We start from the raw sequence: 23,171 nt of genomic DNA on the forward strand, positions 1-23,171 counted from the left end.
AATGCCTAATGACTAATCCCACTTTTCACACTGGGTTATTTATTAACACTCAGTAAACAAAGAATTATATATTTACGTGTATCGTTCAGATTGGAACCTTACTTTTTTCCAAAATGGAAAACCATCTATTGCTTTGTATTTTATTATTGATTCCTGCCTTTGCCTCATCAGACTTTTTGGTAACACATGTCAGGAACATCAAGGTAAGTAATCAGCCATGTATGGGGCTCCCATTCTTCATAGATTAACTTCCTGCCATTTATCAACATTTATCAGAGAGTTCATACAGTGCTGCCACCAGGAGCTTTGTGTTCTCTGTTGCCAGTGAACACAAGGTCAGACCTGGGACTCAGACTAGTTTACCTCTAATCAGCCTCAGGTTTGGATCAGCTCTGAAGAAGCTCTCCTGTCTCTCTTTTTAAAGGCATCCCTTTCTTCTGTTTTCCCTGTCATCACCACATAATGGTAAAATGTTTTAGTGGTCATATATTTAAGTGCGTAAAACCATCAGTGCTGCCAGGGAACTGACTTTAGCACCTGTAAAGCAATGCAAAATATCAGTGAAAAGATGCCTCCAAGTAGCAAAAGATAGAAATGTAACATGGCATCCAGATAAATATGTCCACTATCCAAGTGACATGGTAGGATTTTTGTCAAAAGATTTGCATGTTAGCGTAACATGAAGTATATCTCTGTCCCTCGAAGAGGCCATTCTGGTTTTGACTGGATCTCTAAGTAAGGCAGTGCTTACTGTCGTTCTGCTAATTTTCTTCAGTTAAGTTGCTGGCCACTACTCCTAACCTCAGTAAATTATTTTGCCTCCTGTCAGTAGTTACATAGCATGACAAGCTACAGAGGGCAAATCTCTTTTGGGAGCCTTGTAGATTAGTGGGTAGAACAGGACAAAGCAATTAACAGTTAATTCCTGTTGATTAGGTTATGGTCTTTGGACTTCTTAATTTGAAAATCAGGATAATAACGTATCTAACTTTTTTAAAATCAGCTTGAGATTTATTGCTGCAAATTGGAGATGCCATGGATTATTTAACCATTATGTAGCCCAGATATAATGTAGCTTTTTCCTCCTGATTACCATACTACTAGTTGTTCTCTGTATGTCTTGCAATGCTAAAGCCTTTCGAAACGGAAAGTGGCCAAAGCACAGTGCAGTGCTCCATCCGTACATGCAGAACACTACAGAAAAGATGGTTGATTCTCCCAGTTTTATTATATGCTTTATGCAAATATAATTTGATTGAAATGGACTAGATTGCTGTGTAGTGTGGAAGTCTTAGTCCCCATCCCTGTCTTAGCTCCTTTGAACAAGTAGTATGCCAGTGAGGAGTGATGAGGCATTGCTGGAAGTCTGGCTGGCAGATGACCTTCAAGCTGTAAAACCTGCTTTTAAAGCCATAGTCAGGTAAATTCAATTGGCTTCCCCATTCTGCTGAAAACTGAACAAAAATCCAAATCAAAGATCACTACGTGCACTTGTACACCTTGTTCCTATGCGTGCAGCTACTAAGGGTGGGGAATTTTTTTTCTAGATTAAAAACTACCCCTAGAACTACATATTCAAAGCATTCAAAGCACAGGTAGCGATGATACAGCCTTCCTTTTAAGGCTCTCATTTTGGCAGCAGCGAGACTCCTACATAGCTCACGAGGAAGTTTAGTTTTCATAGTTTAGCTGCATTATCCTCTCTTCTCTGTGATTTCCAATTAGCATCGCTTGGGATGATGAAATCTTTAATGTTGCTGTAGATTTGGAAATAATTTTCATGCTTTATTTTTTCTGTGTAGTACTTAGGAATATATGCAAATACCTCATTCAATGTTGTGAATTCCCGGAGGTCACTTCAAGTTAACTGTACTGTCTTTGCTGAATCTTTTACTCATGCTGCGTTTTAGTTTCCCAAGCTGTAAAATCAGGGCTTCTTTCAGCAAGTACTATAATGGGAGCCCCCTTTTCACTCCCTGTTTTCGTGGGAGTTCAAATTTCCATTTTCCTCTGCTCTTCCTCTCCAGTTTCTATAAATTTTTCGCACCTATATTCTTTGCTGTTGCCACAGCAAAACAGTATTGAACAAAAGCAGAATTCATTACTTTTATACAACCAAAAAAAATTAATAATTGGTACAATTGGCAAATATGTGGAAACACTATAGAAACATTTTATCAAGTAACTGTAATTACACAAGGTAGAGGATATTAAAATCTCAGTTTGGTCTAGAATTGCGTGCCATATTTTTTAATGGGACACGATCACTTTCTGCCCACATAGCTTAACACGACCTTGATGTTAGTGAGGTCTCTAGCTACATACAAGCGAATCATTAAGAATAAAAAAAAAAATAAATCACAGAATCACAGAGTCACCTAATCCACTCCTCTGCGCAAATCAGGGTCAGCTAAAGTAGGTAGCCCAGGGCAATGTCCAGCTGGGTTTGGGTATTGAAGATCAGCCCAAGTACAAAGCAACTAATACCTTTCACCGGGAGATTTTTCTGTATTTTCTTTTTCAATGAAAATGGCAGAGTACCCCCCAAATTATTTACATAATCAGAACAGAACTCTTTCAAAACTACTGTAGAACCCATAATTCTGATAAAGAATGTGCACAACAGCAATTCTGTAAAAATTAAATGTGGGTAAAGAGTCTTTCAATTTAGGAGGTAGTAGTTAGAATTTCAGAATTTCTAACTAAAGAACTCGTTGTTGTAGGTTTTTTGTATTCTTAAACTGCTTGGTAATTCCACTTTAAGGAAAAGTTTGTACCAAGCAAACTGACATTTCAGTGACTTCCAGCTTTTCATTTCCCAGGGTCCGCACCTCAGTTCGTGTTTTGTAAGGGGAAACGATTAGCTGTAATGAGGGTATAGATATAGAAAAGATAATTTCAGTTTTGGAAAGGAGGGATTTGAATTGGTGCGTACTTTACACAGGCATTAAAAAAGCCCACGTAGGTTTATGAAACGAGACATGTACACACAGAAATCTCCTGTATGGCAACAACAGTTTGAAAGAGGAACCTGGAGAAATGTACACAGACTTTTTGGTCAGACTTTTACAGAAGTTGAGAAGCCTCCTCCCAAAAACCTTGCATTATCATAGATTTAATATAGCATCTTGAAAAAGGCCTCAAAAATAAACAAAAAGTAACCCTCTGTGTCTCAATTTCCAGCCTGTAAAACTCCCAACTGTGAAAGGTAACAAAAGACATAAATGTACCCAAGATGTATATCTGCCTGTGTCTTTACCCCGCTATCTGGTGGAGCAGCTAAACACGCTTGCACAAAACATGACCCATGAGGCTCTTAGAGCCAAAAGAGATAACGTATTTGCTTCCGAGCTTATGGGAATTGAGTTACACAAGCTGTTATTTCAACATGATTCAGTAAGTATGTTTGAAGCCTGTTCTCTCTTTCAGAAGAGAGCATGTGGTATTTTTTAGAGCTTCTGCTATTTGGACCTACTCTGGGAGCAAATATGCCCCAAAAAAGCCCTAACAGCTTTTTTTTTTTCCCTCCAAGCAGCCTTTCATAGTGACCGCCTCTCCTCTCTGTAAACCAGCTGAATTACCATTTTACTGACTCATGTTAGAATGAGAGGCTGTTGGCGTGAAACAGGAAAAATTTAGGAGTAAGTCTGAAAGAGTGTAAGGATGGGTCTGCCTTATAGTTTTGATGTGTGTGCATGTCTGGAAAAAAACGTGCAAACTGTTTTTTTATGCTTTGATAGAAACCCCTTTTATCTTCCAAAGGAGAATTAGTTTGAAAAGACAAAATATATACGATAGGACCCAGAACCAGAAATTCCCAAGAAAAAGGTGTTACCCTCAGGACAAGATACTCTGGTTTTACTTTGATGTCACCACACAGCCAACCTATACTCACAGAAGCTGCATTAAGCAGATTTTAGCGTGTTCTTTAGTCTCGAGGACATTTAAAGATAAATGGCACTGAGTATTCAAGCCTCTTTTCCTCTCACTCTCCCCTCATCTCTCAGGTGGTCCATTATTGTTTTTCAGCTGAAAGAAAATAACATCTTCTTGTGTCTTTGTGAGCAAAATATAAAATCAGCAACATTCAAAGTTTAACCTCTCTTTCAAACCCACGGTATTTGAGATGCCCTAACATCGGATGAAAACCAAAAGATTCACCAACACTGGGAATGCTATAAGCAGAATAATTATACCTTCCTCAGATGCCTTACTTGCTTTTCCCTCAAATTTACTTCAGTTTACTAATGAGGACCTTTCTCAAGGCTTCCTTCTCACAGACAACTTCTTTTGACTTGCAAGCAGAAGACAACTACATAGGGGTTAAATGATTTATTTCTAAATGCAGCTTTCCTACCTTAGTCATGATTTTTTTCCTTGTTTTTTTCTCTTTACAGAAGCGAAATGCTGATAATGACTTGGTGAGTAAGGCTTGGTTTTGTTCGGGGTACTGAGAAAGATTTATAGTGACAAGAATATACTTGCTGTGTTCACAACGTGTTTCTCTGAGTCCAATATGAGCAAATGGATATTTCTGCGCGTGTGTGATGAGGGGAATAGCCCAGAGTGGCTTGGTTTAGGCAGTAGGACTAACTAGACAGTTCCTTTCCAAGCTCTGATGGAAACTCCTGGACAAGGAAAGAAAATGAACAAATGATTTTTAACCTCGTTGTGTTTGAATAAATAGCAAAGTTGTTTGAAGTCATTCTGTATCTCTAACAGACATCTGTTCTGTGTTGGTTTTGTTTTTAGTTTTATTTTATGTTGTAGTTTATGTTGTAGTAACTATGTTGTAGTTAGTTTATGTTATGTTGTAGTATGCGCCTAAGGGAGGCAAGAGACCTCATCTCTGATGCTGATTCCACTTGGCATCTGGACTCCACTTCAGCAATGCTTAAATGTTTTGATTGTTTGGGGACTTTCCTAATCAACCAGCCAGAGATCAGGCTAGCCATAAAAACTCCAAGATTCTTTCCAGTGTGGGTTTTGCTGCAAGAAGCAGACCTCGTCGCTGTGGAGTTGCCCAAGGAGTCATATCTGTTGTTACCTATGCTTTCATTGTTTCCCGCAACCTTATAGCTGAGCATTCAAAGAAAATAAGTATTGCGTTACCCATTTCCTTGTTTAGAGAAGAATGAGCCCCAGTTGTGAGGAAGTTGAGAATAATATAAAATGGAATTTGAGCCATCTGGAATTGTTTAGGTCTGTTTTTAAACAAGATGACTACTTATATCCCTGCTCTAGGAGTCATTCACTCAGCTGGTAATTACAGTCACAGTGAGGCAGCAGTAAGTTGTTGTGCTCTTTGACTAACCATAAACAAGAGTCACAGTCTCAGTAGAGAAAAAACCTGATTCTTATAATGGCAGTGTCTTTGCTGTAGTAGTATTTTGTTAAAGAGGCCATAGTTATAACTCGTAGAACAGCACCATGATGGCAGTGTGATAGATATCGAAGGAAACACAGCTGTGCTCCAGTTCTTATAATTAGGTCTTTCCTGTTTTGCTTTGGAGTGATAGACTGTCCTGCCATGATTGCTTTTTAAAAACATGATTATGGCTGTTTAACACAGACATCAATGTAACAGCTAACTCTTTTTTTTGTTTTTTCATTTTTCAATCTACAGGTTGTCAATGGGATAGAAATCTATAGCATGAAAATTGATAGTAAAGTAACTTCCCGATTTGCTCACAATGTCATCACCAGTCGAGCTGTCAATCGTGGAAATGGGCACAAAGAAGTCTTCTTTGATGTTGAACTCCCTAAGACAGCCTTCATTACCAACTTCAGCATGTGTGTAATCTTTACAATACTGTTAGAGAAGACTAAAAACCTGTGCAAAAGTGGGAGAAACGGAACCCAAATGTTAATTTTTACTTTGCCATTTGATAGATTTCTAAATGCCTCCTGGGTAATTTTCTGGTACTGTTAATTTAACATGCAAGATACACGGAGAAAGGCAAACATTGGTACATCTATAGAAAAGATGACTAATTTTCGATTATTTCTATTCATCATCATGGACATTAGGGAATTGGGGATCATCTCTGGAGATCCATTCACCTTTTCAGAAATATCACTCACTCACTCTGGTGTTATCAAACCAGAAAAGTTCCGTTACTTAATTTCCCTGATGGCATTATAGCTCAATTCATCTTTTCCTTTAAAAATCATATTTGAATGAGAGGCAGGAAATAGAATTATTCCTTTACATTTTTACCTTTAGTTGCAATAATATGCAATTCTTACACCATTATGAGATTTAATTACATCCATCTCTGCTAATCACACTGTGTCTGTTTTATTTTCAGTGAAAAGAAACAGTAGCTTTTAGGCATGCTAGAACTTTTACTGCAGGAAGAGATGAATCCCCTTTTTAATGGTGTAAGGAGCCTAAGGTTGAAATGTTCATCTGTAGAGAACTACATTTGGACAGATGAGTCTCATCCAGAGAATTGGCTTGCCATGAGATGAGGTGAGGTGAGGTGAGGTGAGATTGAGATGAGATGAGATGAGATGAGATGAGATGAGATGAGATGAGATGAGATGAGATGAGATGAGATGAGATGAGATGGTCAAGCTGCTGAAGTGTAGGAATATGACAGTTGTAAGTAGTGTTGCTATCACCCTAATTTTGATCTAATTAATTTTCAAAGTAAAAATTGGTTTAGATTCTCTAAAGATACTAAGCACAGAGCTCTTCATTCCAGCTAAATTCACTGAGAAGACTTAACTTCAGTGCAAGTGCTCAAATCTTGGCAATATCAGATTCCTGAAAGTGCTTTTTTAGCAAACCAATCAATAAACAGAGAATTGCCTATAGTAAGTTTTCATATATCGGTGCAAATCATTCAGCTAAACTAGGTCTTCTTCATCTGCAGGACAATTGATGGTGTCACTTATCCTGGAACTATAAAGGAAAAAGAAGTTGCAAAAAAGCAATATGAGAAGGCTGTTTCAAAGGGACAGACTGCTGGTCTTGTCAAGTAAGAATGATGTCTTGTGTGGCTTCCACACCATCAGCCCATAGCAAATTGTAAGGCTGGAAAGACTTTGTTCTGGCATATTTCTGAAGTGGTTTGTGGTTTTTTTTACAGGACCAAAAAACAGTAATTAAGTTAAGAGTTATTGTAGTGTAAATTATAAAAAGAAAGTACAACTTCTGACCACGCAGGCAGTATCTGCAATTATAGAAAGACTGTTTCTGCAACTTTCACTGACTTTGTATGACCTGTTCCTGGGATTAAGCTCACTGGGAAACTTAAATAAAGTCTACAGTTTGAGTATGATTTTAGCAATAGATCAAAATTCCCATCTTTGTTTTACTCCTTTTTGAAAATTGTATTCCACCAACACAAACAATAAATACTGAGAAAGAGGGTCAAGCTATTATTTTTCTTATCCACTTAAATACAGAGCTTCAGGAAGAAAAACAGAAAAATTCACCGTCTCAGTCAACGTTGAAGCAGCCAGTAAAGTCACTTTTGAACTCACATATGAGGAACTGCTGAAGCGACAGTTTGGAAAATATGAGATGTTCATCAAAGTTAAACCAAAGCAGCTTGTCAAAGATTTTGAGGTAAATGGCAAACTGTATCAAATTAGACTGTAACTTAAGAGATGATGAAATTCTGTGCATCTGTTGAAAGTGGAGTACCATGGTCATTCCCACGGCATCACGGGTGAGCTAAAGGCCCATGATAATATTTTTAACGAATTACATGGGGAGTCCACACCAGTATGCTTTAGTGCAGGTTTTTATTTGTAAGCCTGACAAATTGGTTCAGCTCCTAAGCCTCCAAAAGAAATGATGTATGGAAACCTGAAAAAGCCATTACGATGTCTTGGGGTAAAACAGAAGACTAATAGCTTTTATAAATGTCTTTATAGCATAAACACCTTTCTCACACCACTATGAAACTACATCATCTTAAATTAGCGCTACATATATCACATTCTAGAGTACCGTGGCTTTTGTGTGTCAAAACTTGTCTTTAATCACTCCTATCTGCCTTGCTAAAACCCAGCTCTAAGGCAAATTTTTTTTCTCCTTTGTATGCCCAGAAAATAGTGTGTAAAAATCCTTACAAAACTAAGCATCTGTAAGAGTTTATGCACCATTATTTTAAACACACCACGATAGAAGGCATACTGAAATATAGGTCAAAGTTGGGCACAACTCACAGCTAATGGCTGGGTCATATTTTTCAAGGACTTGAATATTTATTGACATTTTACAAAATTCCAGTATCTAGCTTTCAAACAAGTTATATTTCTATTAGGTTTATTTGTTTCTAGCTTTGTTTCTGACTTGATATATTGTTATAAGTTGATATATATTGATATAAGTGATTGAGATATATATATAATTGATATAAATTGTATATATTGATGTAAGTTGATATATTGTGAGGTAATCAATGACAATGAATTTTCAATGACTATTTCAGATTGAAGTAAATATCTTTGAGCCCCAGGGTATCAGTGATCTGGAAGCAGAAGGAACATTCATCACCAATGATCTCCAAAACACCATTAAAAAAACTTTTTCAGAGAAAAAGGTACAATGGCTATTGCATTCATAATTTATTTATCACGGTTATAATTCTGAAATAATAATGTCAGTGCCAAAATGCTGTAGTGGCTAGCAATGGAAGTGAGAGGAAAAAAAAATCAAAAAATGCATTAAAGGCTTGTCTGTGCAAATGAGCTCTGAATTCCAAGCTAGCAAGTTGAAGGCCATCTCCATGCTGTTCAAAAACCACGTAGCTGTTAGCACAGGACTGTACCCACACTGGTAGGCCTTGTCCCACAGCAGTAGTTGGAAACCCGGCTACCAATAGGACTGTTTCTTACAGAAGAACTGAGTCAGTAAGAAGTAGTTTTCTCATGCATGGAGGTGGTAGAATTCCTAAGACATAGACTGCCCAAGAGCCAAAGGTGTCCTTCAGAGTGGAGGGCTGAACCGAGGAAGATGGGGAAGGAAACATATGAAGAAAGCTCTAGATAGCAGCCTTCACATATCAGTTACCCATCAATAAGTATATAAAAACATATGGATACAAGCTAATACCTAACCTGATAAAAGAGGTTATTCTCATGTATTACTGTAAAGTGTATTTATCTATAAATAATAGTAGTTTTACAAAAATGCAAACTTCTTTGTGTTCTGTAGAAAATTTTCAGCTTATTAAGGTTCAGATCTAATGAAGGCTTTTCTTTTCAGGCCCACATCTCTTTCAAGCCAACTCTTGATCAGCAGCGAACCTGTGCACATTGCTCACAGTCTGTCTTGGATGGGGATTTTACTGTTAGATATGATGTGAAGAGAACAACTCCAGATAATTTGCAGGTAAAGCTGACAGCTGGAAATTTTGAACTGTTGAACAGCTTAGCTTGCATAGTAAAGGTCAGGGAGCAGTGAGGGCCAGCTGTTCCCTAAAGGACAGGGACCTGAGTGTGACAACACAGCTGACAGCACGGAGGCTTTGTCAGCCACCAGCCCACTCCCCACAGTACCTGAGCGAGGCAGACCCAGAGACGGTAGTCAGACTCAATGGAGAGTCCAGGTCACCGGGCAAGTTTGTGGTGATGAGGCAGCCCGAGGTCGAAGTGGGAAGTCAGTCTGCAGGATGGGATCCAAACCGGTGGAGTCCATGGACAGGAACAGGTCTGGCTGTGACACAGCTGGAGACAGGCATTCTTACAGCGTAGCTCAGGCAGGGACTAAAGGCCCAGGCTTGCGCTTATTGAAGTTCCTTGGCCCGTGGACAGAGGTGAGACTGGTCAGGGCCATCAAAGCCTATTAGTCCGCTCACAGGCTAAACACTAAATGAGAGTAATTTCTTCTTTATCCATTCTGTCTTTAAGATACACAAGAGTTTTGGAGTTTTTGGTTTGTTTGGTTTTTTTTTTACATTTTATTTTTCAGATTGTCAATGGCTACTTTGTACACTTCTTTGCACCAACAAATCTTCCAAAGTTGCCCAAGAATGTTATTTTTGTAATAGATATTAGCGGCTCAATGTCTGGAAGAGAAATAGAACAGGTAAGTTATTACATTACTATTAAGTCCCAATGGAAGAGCCTCTGTTGCGATGGAAGGGACACGGTGGCTTATAGCGCTTACGTGCAGCTTAAGCTGTACAAAGTGGTTTTATGCTGTTACCTCTCTAATGCTCAGTACCATAAGAACTAGTTTGAAGCATTACAGTAGAACAAAATTCTATACATTTAGGCTATATTTACTTACTTATAAATGTTATTAGTTCAAAACTCTTGATATCAACATTTCCAGAGAGCTCTGTCACATGCACTGGACAGTTCCAAAATTAAAATGTGCATACAGTGTTTATGTGCATTATCTATATTGTTCATTCTGTCTCCTCTGGGAAGTGGCAGCTCTTCTCATAGTGAGGACTCCTCATTCTAAGCTAATGCTCAGAATTTTCAGGCTTTGGTGCTGCATCAAAATTTCCATGCTTGCTTGTGTATGAGCTTCTCCACCAAGCCGTAGCTACCTGATCCCACCCTTCTCAATTTGCCATGCCAGCCTTCCACAGTGTAAGCAACGATCCATGACGTGAGACCTGATTTTCCTCTCAGCTACAAAGATTTACCAGATGTAATTGCAACTGGCTGACTTCACTAGAGTTACCCTGAAACAGACACAGGGACTGGCAAGGACAGAACAAGCTCAGAATTTTTGCACAATGTAGCGTGTAAAAGTTAAAAATACCCAAATGCTGAGAGATTAATCATGTAAAATCTGGAAGCACCTATTTTGTTGAACATTGAACCATACATTTAAATCTCTTCATCTTATAGACAAGAGAAGCACTTCTAAAAATCTTAGATGACATTAAAGAAGATGACTTCTTCAATTTTGTACTGTTTGGTAGTAACGTACACACCTGGAAAGAAACGTTAATCAAGGCCACTCCTGAGAATCTGGATGAAGCGAGGAAGTTTGTTCGGGGCATTGACACTGAAGGCAGTAAGTACTTTACTGGACTTGCCAATAGGTCATTGCAGAAGTATATTTATCAATTCAGTCTGTGAACACAAAGCTACAGATTCTTTATTTTATTTTATTTTATTTTATTTTATTTTATTTTATTTTATTTTATTTATTTTATTTTATTTCTGATGAGACACTTGTAAAGTTTAAATTTACTCAGACCATGATGTCTATTTTTTCTTATGTTTCCAAAGTCCAGGTATTTTTCTGTCTCAACACCCCCCTGGCTTGCAGACCCAAATCTTTCATTTTCATGCCATAATGAGATCCTGTCAGATTGCAGTGAAAAATGGGCCTTTATTTTGACTGCTGAAACCAAATTTCTATGTCTACCTTGCAGTGACGAATTTATATGGTGGTGTAATGAGGGGAATTGATATGCTGAATGCTGCTCATGAAGAAAACCTTGTGCCCAAGAGAAGTGCTTCTATAATTATCATGTTAACAGATGGCAAACCAAACGTAGGTAGGTTTGTGTTGGATGGAATAATAGAGTGAATTAACTAACAAAAAAAGTGCTCGGTTAAAATTGGCCTCCATCTTTGATATCTGGATGTTTTCATGATTTAAATGCTACTATACCAGCATCATACTATTAAAACATGTTTTTGATAGTGCCTCCTAAGAGATCTGAACATGACTAGCCACGTTTCATTTTGTGGTAATTTTATCTATTTATGAAGAAAACTCAAACTTTCTGTGGTTTGATGCAGGTATATCAAATACTGAGGACATTCAGGCGCATGTAAAAAAAGCCATAGAAGGAAAATATCCCTTATACAGTCTTGGGTTTGGCTATGGTGTTGACTACAGCTTCTTGGAGAAGATGGCACTGGAGAATAAAGGATTGGCCCGTCGTATTTATCCTGACTCTGATGCGACTTTACAGCTTCAGGTACAGTAATCACCACTTAAATTAGATGAGGTACACATTAATTCATATAACTGTACAGACTGAATATTTAAATGTTTCTTCTAAAATACATTTTCAGTTTCTATTGCTGAAATAGCAGGATGTTTCTGGGCACAGAATGAATTAAAGAATTCTGGGCACCTATGGATTAAAGAAATTATGATAGTTAAATGTTTTCCTTTTTTTTTTTTTTCTTTTTTCTGTCCTGTAGGGGTTTTATGATGAGGTGTCAAATCCCATGCTCACAGATGTGGAATTAAACTACCCAGAAAATGAAATATCAGACCTAACTAAAACCAGTTTTAAGCATTTCTATGATGGGTCTGAGATTGTGGTGGCTGGGCGCTTTATAGACAACAACCAAAACAGTTTGACTGTAGATGTGAGAGGTGAAGGTGTAAGTATGGATTTCTTTGACTTAAGTAAGGTACATTAAATGTCTGAATGTTCAAAGCTGGCAATACTTAAAATATTTACTGGTACAGCATATATGTGAGAAACTAAATGTGCCAAAATCATTGCTTTTAAAACTGCAAGCTACTCGCCTAACTCGGTCAGGTATACTAGGGTCAGTCTGGAACAACTTTGTGCAGTGTGACTGGATTAGCTTTGCTAACAGGTTGGTTTTTTGTTTTGGTTTGGTTTTTTTTTTTGTTTAGTCTCTAAATAGCCTAGCTGGTTCTTTCAGGAGGCAAATCTTTAGTCTTCCCGGTCACTAGTCTTCATTGGGTGAAGAAAACTGATGGATAAGATCAGATCCCTTCCAACCCAAATCATTCTATGGTTCTGTGATAAGCCAGCTGAATATTTGAAATGCTTTCCTCTTAAAATAGAAGTCTACTTCTAATACAAATCAAGTGATCTAAATACCTCTCCAGCTCTGGATTCTGTAAAAATATTTGCCCTTTATACTCAAGAAACACAACTCAAACGTATTACAGATCATGTTATCCTAAACACTGTGAACTGCATATATGCACCATATATACACCATGCACTGTGGTGCATTAAATATATTATATGGAATTAGGTGCATTTCAAATACAAATAATGTATTATTAGTAAGTTAGCCAGCATATCTGCTTGAAGAAGTTCCTGAATGAAATCAGCATCATAATCAAAGTTCTTTAAATCCCGAGTAGCCAAATTCTCATGAACTAAAATGCCATGTGAATTTGGAAACTGCATGATGTCCTATAGCGTACACTACTAACCTTCACAGAAGCAACAGAACAAAGATCCTGATACAACACTGACTATTTCCTGGTCAAGTGCTGTGTAAGACCAGAATCTTTTTCAATTTAATAAGATTTTCAGATGTGAAGGTCTTGGTTTTGGGAGGTTCTGGAATTCTCTGGCTACCTATGATACAGAGCAATTTCCTTATTCCTAACAGGCAAATGACGCCCTGTCATATACCACGCAACAAGATGCTGAGCAAACAGCTAAAGCTTTCCAAGAACAAGATTACATATTTGGAGAGTACATTGAACGGCTCTGGGCTTATCTCACCATTGAACAACTCCTGGAAAAACGGTAATTATATCTAGAATAACATCTTTGCTATGAACCTGTTAAGCCATCTGACTGGTGCAACTTCTAGGATGTGAAGCTGAAATTCACATCACACTGAGGTGTCAATGGGAAGGCGTAAAAAACAGTAAGGAAAATCCCCCCTTCCTATTCTCCTCCTGAACCTCAGCATTTCTGTTTCAGGTTGCAAATATAAAGCACAGTTTCGCCTTTTTCTTGGATAGCCAGTGGAATCAGAAGTGCTTTTAGACTGTAACGAATATTCCTTATTGATGAATTAGCTGCAGAGAAATGACTTTGCTTGAAAGAAAAATATTTAATCCAGAGTTCAGTGAGTAATTTAGCAATCATTGATGCTAGGAATCTCTACCTGTATTCAGTATTGCAGCTACAGGAGAAGAAAAGGAGAATCTTACAGCTGAAGCCCTGGATCTCTCATTAAAATACAAGTTTGTAACTCCACTGACATCCATGGTGGTAACAAAGCCAGAAGACAATGACAATCGAGATGGGATTGCCGATAAACCCATTGAAGGTATAGACAATTTCACAATTTTGCTTTATTTGAAAAACCAAGTGTTCCTATGATGTTCCCCTAAGGAAAGGCTTTCGTTTGGGGACAGTTTTAAACACGTACCTGAAAAATCTACTTCAAACCTTGTGTATGGTTGATGCAAAATTACTTTTCCATTGTAAAGTTCATTTCCATCAAACCATCCTTCATTACTAAATCATACAGGCAAAATACTATAAATTCAAAATAATTGTATTTTAAGCTAAATATATAAACTATTACATCAACCCCCCCCCCCCGAAAACCAAGAAACATTTTTAGTATAATAATCCAGCTATATTCAGTTTAGTTCACATCACTTTCTCCTTTCTTTTTCTACATACTTCAGCTTAGGAGTAGGTATAGTAACATCTTTCTACATGAAAGGGGAAAATTTGTGAGATCTTCCTCATGCAGGGTGTATCAGGTTGTAAAAAGGTGGAGATTATATCTGTAAAACGCAGTAGTCATATATATTGCAGAAAGAGAAGGAATTATATTGAAAGCACACAATTTGTTCTCAACTCCTCTGATACTTTGGCTAATTATTAACTTCTTGCTGAATAAAAGACTGGGCTTTCCTGCAGTTCAGCCTCTTTGTTTAACCTGTGTGAAACGAAATGACTCCATTCCTCTTCAGCAAAATAAGGCAAGTGCGATCCACTCAGTGCAGCGCAAAGCCACGCTAACCTCATCTATGTGTGTTGTTTGGGCCATCCACATCTCCCCCTCCTTCAACAGGTCTGACAAACCTCTTGTGAGGCTTTTCAATCTCTTCTGTTATGCATCCATTATTTTTTCACCAAACTTTTGCTTAGTGCCCCTAAAAGTCCCTCCCAACCTCTGCACGGGCTCTCTGCTGGCTTCTAGATGAAAAACTTTCTTATCTCCCGAATTTGGCATGGTAACTTAAGGCATTTTAGCATCACAGAGATGCTGGAGGTTAGTGGGGTTTTCTTTCAACCGGAGTAAGTCCTGAAACCAATTAATTGCCAAGTGCCCTTCGATTCTGAATAATTCTTCAGGCATTCTGCTGATAAAATTTTTGCATTATTTTTCATAATCATAATGATGTTAAAACACTTTGTGTTTAATCTAACATTCAAGTCACTGTACATCATGATGACTTTAAAGTTTAGAGCCGGACTCCATAAGATGGAAAAACTTACATAAACATCTGACAGAAGTGCCATCCACTCAGAGTGATCTTCAGCTCTTTGCTTTCCCTTTCCAGGTACTTGGAGTACAAAGGACCTTTTCTGAACCTCTTTCCAAGTGAATCCTCTTTGTATAGTATATATAACGTATATATAGAAAGTATAGAGCTGTAATAGGAGAAAATACTCAAAACACTGCTGCTGTATAGGAAAATAATTTTTACACACCCTAGAGTCTATATAGACAAATAGATTACTGAATCATCCAGTCAGTATTAACAGAATGATGCAAATGCCTTGAAAACTGCAAAAGGGTAAAACCAATAAGGACCATTGGCAATGTGGAAACAGCATAACAATTAAACAATTACTAATAGTGCTCTTTTCTTATGCATAATTAATTGCACTTTTGCTGCCCCACATAACAGCTTTTTACATTTAGTCTGTGTCTGTTTCTGTTTGATCTACAAATATTGAGTTGTATCATTGGGAAGAAATGGAATTTTAAAATACTGAAGATACCTGGTTGAACTGTCAAACAGTTTTTACTTTATTTTCTTAGAGTATGTTTTAACTGGGTCAGAATCCTTTGTGTTTAATCATGCAACTGAAACTGTAAATTTCTCTTTTTCTTCCTTTTACTTCTTACCCGCCCATGGTAACAGCTGAAGGTATGTACGTTTCTTATTAAAAGTACTTAATATTTTTAACTGTTAGACATGGATTGCCTGCATCACTCACTTGATCTAAGATGCAATAGTTTCATAAAATTCTTGGTGAATACATCAAGACTCTGTTATAACTAGATTAAAAACTTTTCAGCTGGAAAAAACTGTTAATACCGTTTTCAGTGTGGTTCCTTCCATCTCTGATAATCGCAGCATCCGCAGTGAGGCTTTGAGCAACCTGGTCTAGTGGGAGGTGTCCCTGCCCATGGCAGGGGGCTTGGAACTGGATGATCTTTAAGGACCCTTCCAACCCGAACCATTCTATGATTCCATCATCCCACCATCCCCAAATTCACACCCAGTACGAGTAAGTTGCTTTGCGGGGCTAGCACTGCTGACTCCCAGGTACCCATGTGTAGCAGAGTCTCTCGTACAGAGATGTCTTCATTGATGCTGAGATTGCAACTTCTTCAGACACCCCTCCATAGCTTCAGATGTAAAAAAAGTAGACTAGAAAAATGTGGAAGCAGGTGAGTAAATCTTACTGACTTCCCAGTAGTACAGTTTAGAACAAGATAACGCAGAGGAATCGGAGAAGAGCAGGTTGTCCCAGCCCCTTACAGGGCAAACCACATGCCGGTGCAGAAGTAACATTTTTGCTGAAAAGCAGGGCATGCTTTCTGCCTGTTCATGACATTTGCTTTGTTGCAGTACTAAATGAATTCTTTTGACTAAGTTTTTCTTTAAATATTTAGAAATTTATACATAATTACAAGATTTTGGAGTTGGTTTTGGTGGAGGGAAGTGGGAGAGATTGTTTTTTCTTCTTTCTAGCCTCTAAAATAACATTTTGTTTCATTCACAGCACAGGGCATCACAGCTGTTACACTGGGTAAGTCATTAGTTTCTGAACGAAGCAGCATCTGTCAAAGGAAATCAGTTCAGACAACTGAAATTACTGGAGAGAGAGAAACTGCCTTTTCTAGGTTTACAACTGTATTTTAACAAATCCTACCAAATTCTGCTCACTAATAAAATGTTGCTCGTTGCTAAAAACACACTTAAAAAGGTTGAATGCCACCAGATGAAAAAGTTTCAGCTAAATAGCTTTTAAGGACTAAATGCCAGTTCATCAAACCGCCTTCATCACGGTTTCATCAAACGTTCATCAAACGTTTTTTTCCTGAAAGCTCTTTCCCAAGAACAGAGGATGGACTTGAATTTGCATCTCCTTTGGAACTCTATAAATCCAGAGACTACGATGTCAGCATCTCTGGCTAAATTAATATGTTCAGTTACTTATATAAAAAGAAACTGTTTTATTCAAGAGAGAGAGACAGCAACTGACCCTTCAGATTGCTGGTTAGGCAATCCTGGAAACAGGAGAGTTAGATGTAGGTTTTTGCGCTGGAGATTAGTCCCAGTTCCCTGTCTGATTTTCTCAAGTCTTCATTGAAAAGACTTAAATTCATTCTGGAAAGAAAACAAATGTCAAAACCTCAAAAGTTTTCAATGGATGGTGTTGCGTTTCCTTGCTCACAAACAGCTTAATCTGTAAGTCTGAGACATTCATGTCCTACAGATACATTATTTGGGCCTTGTGGAAACCCTCAAAGCAATTCAGATGACAAGTGAAATCTATCTCAATCCTGAAGCTTTGCTTGATTCAAAAGGGGCACAAACTGTCATTCCAGAGACTATACACCTTAAAAACTAGGATGGAATTAGCAATTTACCGAGCATGTTAACTTACTGACATGTAACTTACTGATTGCACATATACTGTGCAGATAGTGTATAAATATTCCATTTTGATGGGAGGTTTTTTTCTAACTATTTTTTTATTTACATTCTGCAGCTCCACAAGTCTCTTACCTGTATAATGCACACCCCACGTGGTATACTAGTGGTGAGTACTTTGCGTAGTATCTGCTTAGAAGGAGAACAGGAGAGAGGGTATTTAAGACTAAATTGCACAATTCTTCTGCGTCTTTTAGGTAATTCATTTCCACAAAAGCAGCCATTTTTTATTTCCAAGGGGCTAGTATTTTAATTTAACTTTAAATGTCTCTAAATGTTTTTTTAAAGATCAAGTCACTGTGATTATATATGGCCATTTTCTTTGTCCTCCTTCCCCTTGCTAGGCTTTGTGTTGGTAACTGCCCATTCTCTATTCAAGTGAACTTCCTGCCCTCGGTAATACTTTCATGGCCCTCAGAGAGCAGTTCGAGGTGGCCCTCCTGAACCTACAATCCATGTGCCAAATTTTGCAGTAGCCAAGAGACACAGGATATATCCTGCACCTGGGAAAGATGAGGGGAAAAAGGACGTCGTTCACTTTGGGGAGATGGTAGCAGCTTCCTTGGGACCCCACCACTCCTTTGGAGGATGGGCTGGACTAAGCTGGGCATACAGCTTGTGCTGGGACCAGTTCCTGCTGGTCCCCAGCATCAGCAATTCCATTGCCACAACATTAAATGGTCACGCGGAACTTTGAACCTGTGTATCACTGTGCAAATACCAGTGACTTGCCTTTACAGTTGATGGAGACCCACACTTCATTATATCGGTGCCACAAAAAGACGATGCCATTTGTTTCAATATCAATGAAAACCCGGGTGCGGTGTTAAATTTAATAAGTGACCCAGTTACAGGTGAGTTTTTAATTTTTTTTAAATACAGTAAATCAGGATGCCTATAACAAAATGTCTTATGTTTAAAGGCTATTTCTCCCTTCTATACTGCGTAAGCTTGTTTCCCAGCAGAGTTAGTAGGAGTTACTGTAGCTGTGATAGGATACTATTACCATTGCTGTGTTTTCACTTCTTGGAGCAACATGAACTTTTAAACTTTATTTGAAAACCACTGTGAGCGTTGAGATACATAATTTGTCTCAGTGAGTAGTAGCACAAGCAATGAAATAATCCTTAGGCTACCATTTCATGGAATACCTGGTAAAGAGAGACTGATGGCACACATAGACTTTTTGTGCTCTAGGAAATATTTAACTTTTCTCAATAAAGTGATTGTTGTCTTTGTGGAAATCCACACAACAGCTCCCAGAGCTTTATTCTACTTTGGCACAAACATGCACAAGTAATTCTTATCGATTCTTCAACTCTTATTTGTTTCCTTGAGTTGCTAAATTTCCATGACACTCCTTGACATCAGCTGATCAGGTCCTCTCCATAAAACAATACTTGCTGTTTCCTTTTATGTTAGGCATCACAATCAATGGAGAACTCATTGGGGATAAGAGAGCAAACAGTGCTGCAAAGATCCAAAACACATATTTTGGAAAACTTGGCATTGCAAATGAGCACCTGAATTTAAAACTGACAGTAACTCCTGAGAAGATCACAATTCAGAATGGCAATGAAAAAACAGGTTTCACCTGGCTGGACTCAGTCACCTTGCAACAAGAAGGGTAAGGCTTACAGAAAGAACATCAGCCTCCTTTATTAGTTTCTACACTTTTTTAGTGTTGATAAATAATATACTTTTGAGGTAGGTTGTCTGAATATATAAAAGAAACTGATTAAAGTCCTGCTGGATTCTGCTCTCTACTTTTTCCTGTAACCGCTGAATGAGCATTCATAAATTCCTCTGCTTGGAATAAGTGAAGAATTTTCTCTGATTTTGTATTGCCATGACTAAGGTAAAATTAGATTTGGTATTGTGCTCAATGCAACAGTGTCTTGCGAATACTTAAAGAGTAACTTTAGATATAGTGTGTAATCTTTCAAACAAAGACATAATAATGTGCTGTAAACAATCTCCATTTTAAGCAGTGGAAATTGTGATGTTTATAGCATAGGTACATTTTTCCCTGTCAGCAGGTATATTTTTTGTGAGATTTATCTATTACAGAATCATTTATACCTGTGCAAAAGGAATGGGCAGCATCTCCTCCTCATTTACATTTTCATTGGCTACCTGGAACAAAATTACTGCCTTCTCAAAGCACGGCACTGCAACAGGCAGAGCACCGGAGGAAAACTGTTCTTCGTACAGCATGGCTTCTTTTTTTATTATGACAGCCACATTGATGATATCACTCACACAATCAGAAGCAAAACTTCTAGATAGTTCATGAGTTGTGTTTTCTGGGAAAAAAAAAACCAACACCAAAAACAAAAGGAAAAGGTGTCAGGTAGCATCCAGGCAAGGAAGTGATGGTTTCATCAATAACATTTTTATTACTGAGCACGAGGAGCTGTATCTACTTATCACTAACCTATCTGTGATTAATTGCGCTCTTAGAGGATGAGTTTTGTTAGAAACATCTTCCTGAAAAGTTTAAAGGCCAGGCAGCCTTTTACAGTGTAATTTAGTAGGAGTCTTGGACCATCTGTGAACACAGAGATTCACATGGTCCAAACTATGCAGCAAAACCTCTATTTTAAAAAATACCGAGTAATTTATAAAGCCATGTTTGTTTGTTGAATACGTTTCTTCTTCTCAAGTTTCTTCTCATTGCTGTTAACTCTGCGCAGCACAATGCCTTAAGTCACACTTTTCTTTTTTCCTCAGTTTAACTTTGATAATTAATAGGAAGAAAAATCTAGTGCTCAAAATGGGCCGCGGTGCCTCATTTGTTATTGTTTTGCATCAAGTATGGAAGAAACATCCTCTCCACCAAGATTTCCTAGGACTGTATATATTGGAAAGTGATAAACTGTCTGAACAGACCCATGGATTATTAGGTATGACTGCATTTAGTGTTTTCATGCTTGTCTTTCCTTATGAGGCTACATAATTTGTAGTCACAATCTTGTACTTAGTCTTTCTGAACTGAGACAGTGGAGGGAACTGCGATGACATTGATTGGCCATATTAAGATTTCTGACAGAATATTCTGGGCTCAGACTGTATGTATCATCTTTTTTTAAATTGCTCTGCTGCTGCTGAAATCACTGGCATCCATTGTCCTCACTGGCATCTTTAAAGCCCTTTATCTTGCTAAATCCCACCAATAGATTTTTTTTTTCTTACTACAGTATTTCTCCATCCTCTTGGATGGTTTGATCTCTCCTTTCCTCTTTATCACCTTTATTAAGTACAAGCAGTCTGAGAAAATATATGTGTTTGCTCAGTCAAAATTTGCCAAACCTCAGTTAGGGTATCCTAGTAAGAAAAGAAGTTTTTAAGGTATATCTTGATTTACTAGCATATATTAAAATCACAGAATGCCTTGTATTGTCTAAGATTTTCCTCATGTTAGCTAACATTCTTTATTCTAGTAGAAGGTGAAGTGGGTAATTCAGGGATCAAAATTTTGACCCCATTAAGTCCTGCTTTCTGACAGCACAGTGGGTTTGCTGGTGTGCATTCTCTGTTGGAAAAACCACAGATAGCAGCTATTCTCCCTTGCCTTCCAATTTTCACTTACAAACTCAGATAAGGGCAGGAAACGTTCATTTTGGGTCAGTAAGTTTACTCACTGTGGAAAATTATGAACTGCTGCAAACTTACTCGTCTCAGTCTTGGTACGTGCTTTGTGGCCTGAGGGGAGTGAGCCAAGGTGTCAGTGGTAGGACACGTTATGTCCATGCATCATGGGAAACGCTGTAACAAAACACAAAAAGAGCAGAATACGGATGGATATTTACGCTTTCCTGCTCCAGTCTCCTTGGGCTAAAGGACTTCTCCACACAGAAGTTATTCTGCTGTGGTATGAATTGTAAGTTGCAAAAAAATTGCAAAAGCCCACGTGGCATGTGGGTAACACCACATTACAGTTCACTGACTTACACGTCTCATCGCTATTGTCATCATCTTTGACTTTGCCTCTGAACTTCACGAAGTAATCTAAAATCTGTGCTCATTATATCACTCAAAGCACCAGCAGGACCTTGCACCAGCCTGGACAGGGCAAAAGTGTGCGAAAGCTAATCCTGGCAGGAGTCTGAAATTTCCTTAGATGTCCGCCTTGTTCTGAGCATAGTCACATCCAAAAATTTCAGAGATTGACACATGCATTATTTGATTAAAAAAAGATCTAAAGACTTGGAGAATAAATACAACTGAATAGACAAGACCCAAAGTGAGGCTATCTTGGAGGATATCTAATTTTACTGTGCACTCAGAAGCTGGAACTTACATCCAGATGATATGCAGAGAGATCTGGTTTATAAAAAGTAAATAATACCAGAGGCATATGTTCAACCTTACACGAAACTTGGTGTTTGCTTATCCATTGGAAACCCTGAGGGAACATGGAAAACAGCATGGAAATGTAGAAGTTTGGGGGTTTTAATATGTGCAACATGCCTGAAATGGTAATTTTGGCTTCTATTTTTAGGACAATTTTTCCACCCCATTGACTTCACCATACTTGAAATTCATCCTGGGTCTGATCCCAAGAAACCAGATGCCACAATGATTGTGAAAAACAATGAACTGACAGTAACAAGGTAAAAAAATAATTAGGTCCTTAGCAAAGACTCAGGAAAGATTACCTCGTCAAAGGGCAGGTTCTGGTTCCACGTGCCCACGGCTGTGTTTTCCCCTGCAGGGGCTGGCAGAAGGATTACAGAGCAGATCCTGTGCACGGCGTTGATGTTCCCTGCTGGTTTGTCCATAACAACGGAGCTGGGCTGATAGATGGTGTTCATACGGACTATATCGTTTCCAGTCTGTTTTAAACAACTGCAGCTTCCTCCAAAATCAGGGGTATTTTCTGAAAAAAATATTTTCAGGGTATATCTGAAAGAATAGTATTTTTCAATGTTTAAGAAGTACTAAAAATACGTAAGCCTTCCATGGTCAGCAATGCCAAGATACGACTGATTCTCACAGAGAGTTTTACTGTGTTTTTGATCAATTCTGAAGTGCTAAATAGATACCACTCATCCCCTGAAACACCCTTACTTTATTGAATTAATTTACTAGTTTTAAAATTCTGACTTAAAATGTTACTTCGTAAAACATAACAGAAACATTCTACACAATTTTAAACCAATAATTGAGTGTCAGGAGCGATTTAAATAAAAGCCTCAATACTTAATGCCTTGTTCTGTTATTCCAACAGTTATCGGTGTTTTCATTCTGGTTTCACAAAGCCCCGGAAGCCAGGTACATTTTGAAATTCCACGTAAGAGGAATGACAGCAGACAGAGCAGGACATAGTCCGGGATAATTCAGTCGTACTTACAGCCATCTGCCCCCTTGACCCCGCAGTGCTGGGGGCTGGTGCGGGGCCGTCACTGGAGATGACTCTTAGCAACCAGGATTTCTGTATTTTAGTATTTTAATTTGAACCTAACTTCTGAGTGCCCAAATCTTTACAAATTAATGACATACCGCAGTTCCAAACAGCACTCAG

At 38.2% G+C, this 23,171-nt stretch overlaps 1 protein-coding gene and 1 long non-coding RNA gene across 2 annotated transcripts; one reads left to right on the forward strand and one right to left on the reverse strand.

Annotated features, from left to right (window-relative positions):
* Nucleotides 1–84: 84 nt before the first annotated feature.
* LOC128915594 (inter-alpha-trypsin inhibitor heavy chain H3-like) lies at nt 85–22,853 on the forward strand. The gene is made up of 22 exons (XM_054216180.1): nt 85–203; nt 4,398–4,421; nt 5,627–5,793; nt 6,882–6,986; nt 7,417–7,579; nt 8,451–8,561; nt 9,227–9,352; nt 9,932–10,048; nt 10,828–10,996; nt 11,361–11,486; nt 11,734–11,915; nt 12,145–12,330; nt 13,330–13,469; nt 13,847–14,001; nt 15,842–15,847; nt 16,710–16,736; nt 17,703–17,753; nt 18,385–18,498; nt 19,067–19,271; nt 20,378–20,550; nt 22,149–22,260; nt 22,362–22,853. The coding sequence occupies exons 1-22, from the start codon at nt 114–116 to the stop codon at nt 22,489–22,491; spliced, it is 2,679 nt and encodes an 892-aa protein (XP_054072155.1). The 5' UTR covers nt 85–113; the 3' UTR covers nt 22,492–22,853.
* On the reverse strand, nt 13,451–22,047 carry LOC128915595 (uncharacterized). Its single transcript, XR_008468692.1, has 3 exons — nt 21,320–22,047; nt 17,193–19,950; nt 13,451–16,767 (listed from the first exon to the last, which is right to left on the reverse strand). It is a non-coding gene; the product is annotated as an uncharacterized LOC128915595 (long non-coding RNA).
* Nucleotides 22,854–23,171: the final 318 nt, after the last annotated feature.

Source organism: Rissa tridactyla, chromosome 10 (genome assembly GCF_028500815.1).
Source record: "Rissa tridactyla isolate bRisTri1 chromosome 10, bRisTri1.patW.cur.20221130, whole genome shotgun sequence".
NCBI classification, from domain to species: Eukaryota; Metazoa; Chordata; class Aves; order Charadriiformes; family Laridae; genus Rissa; species Rissa tridactyla.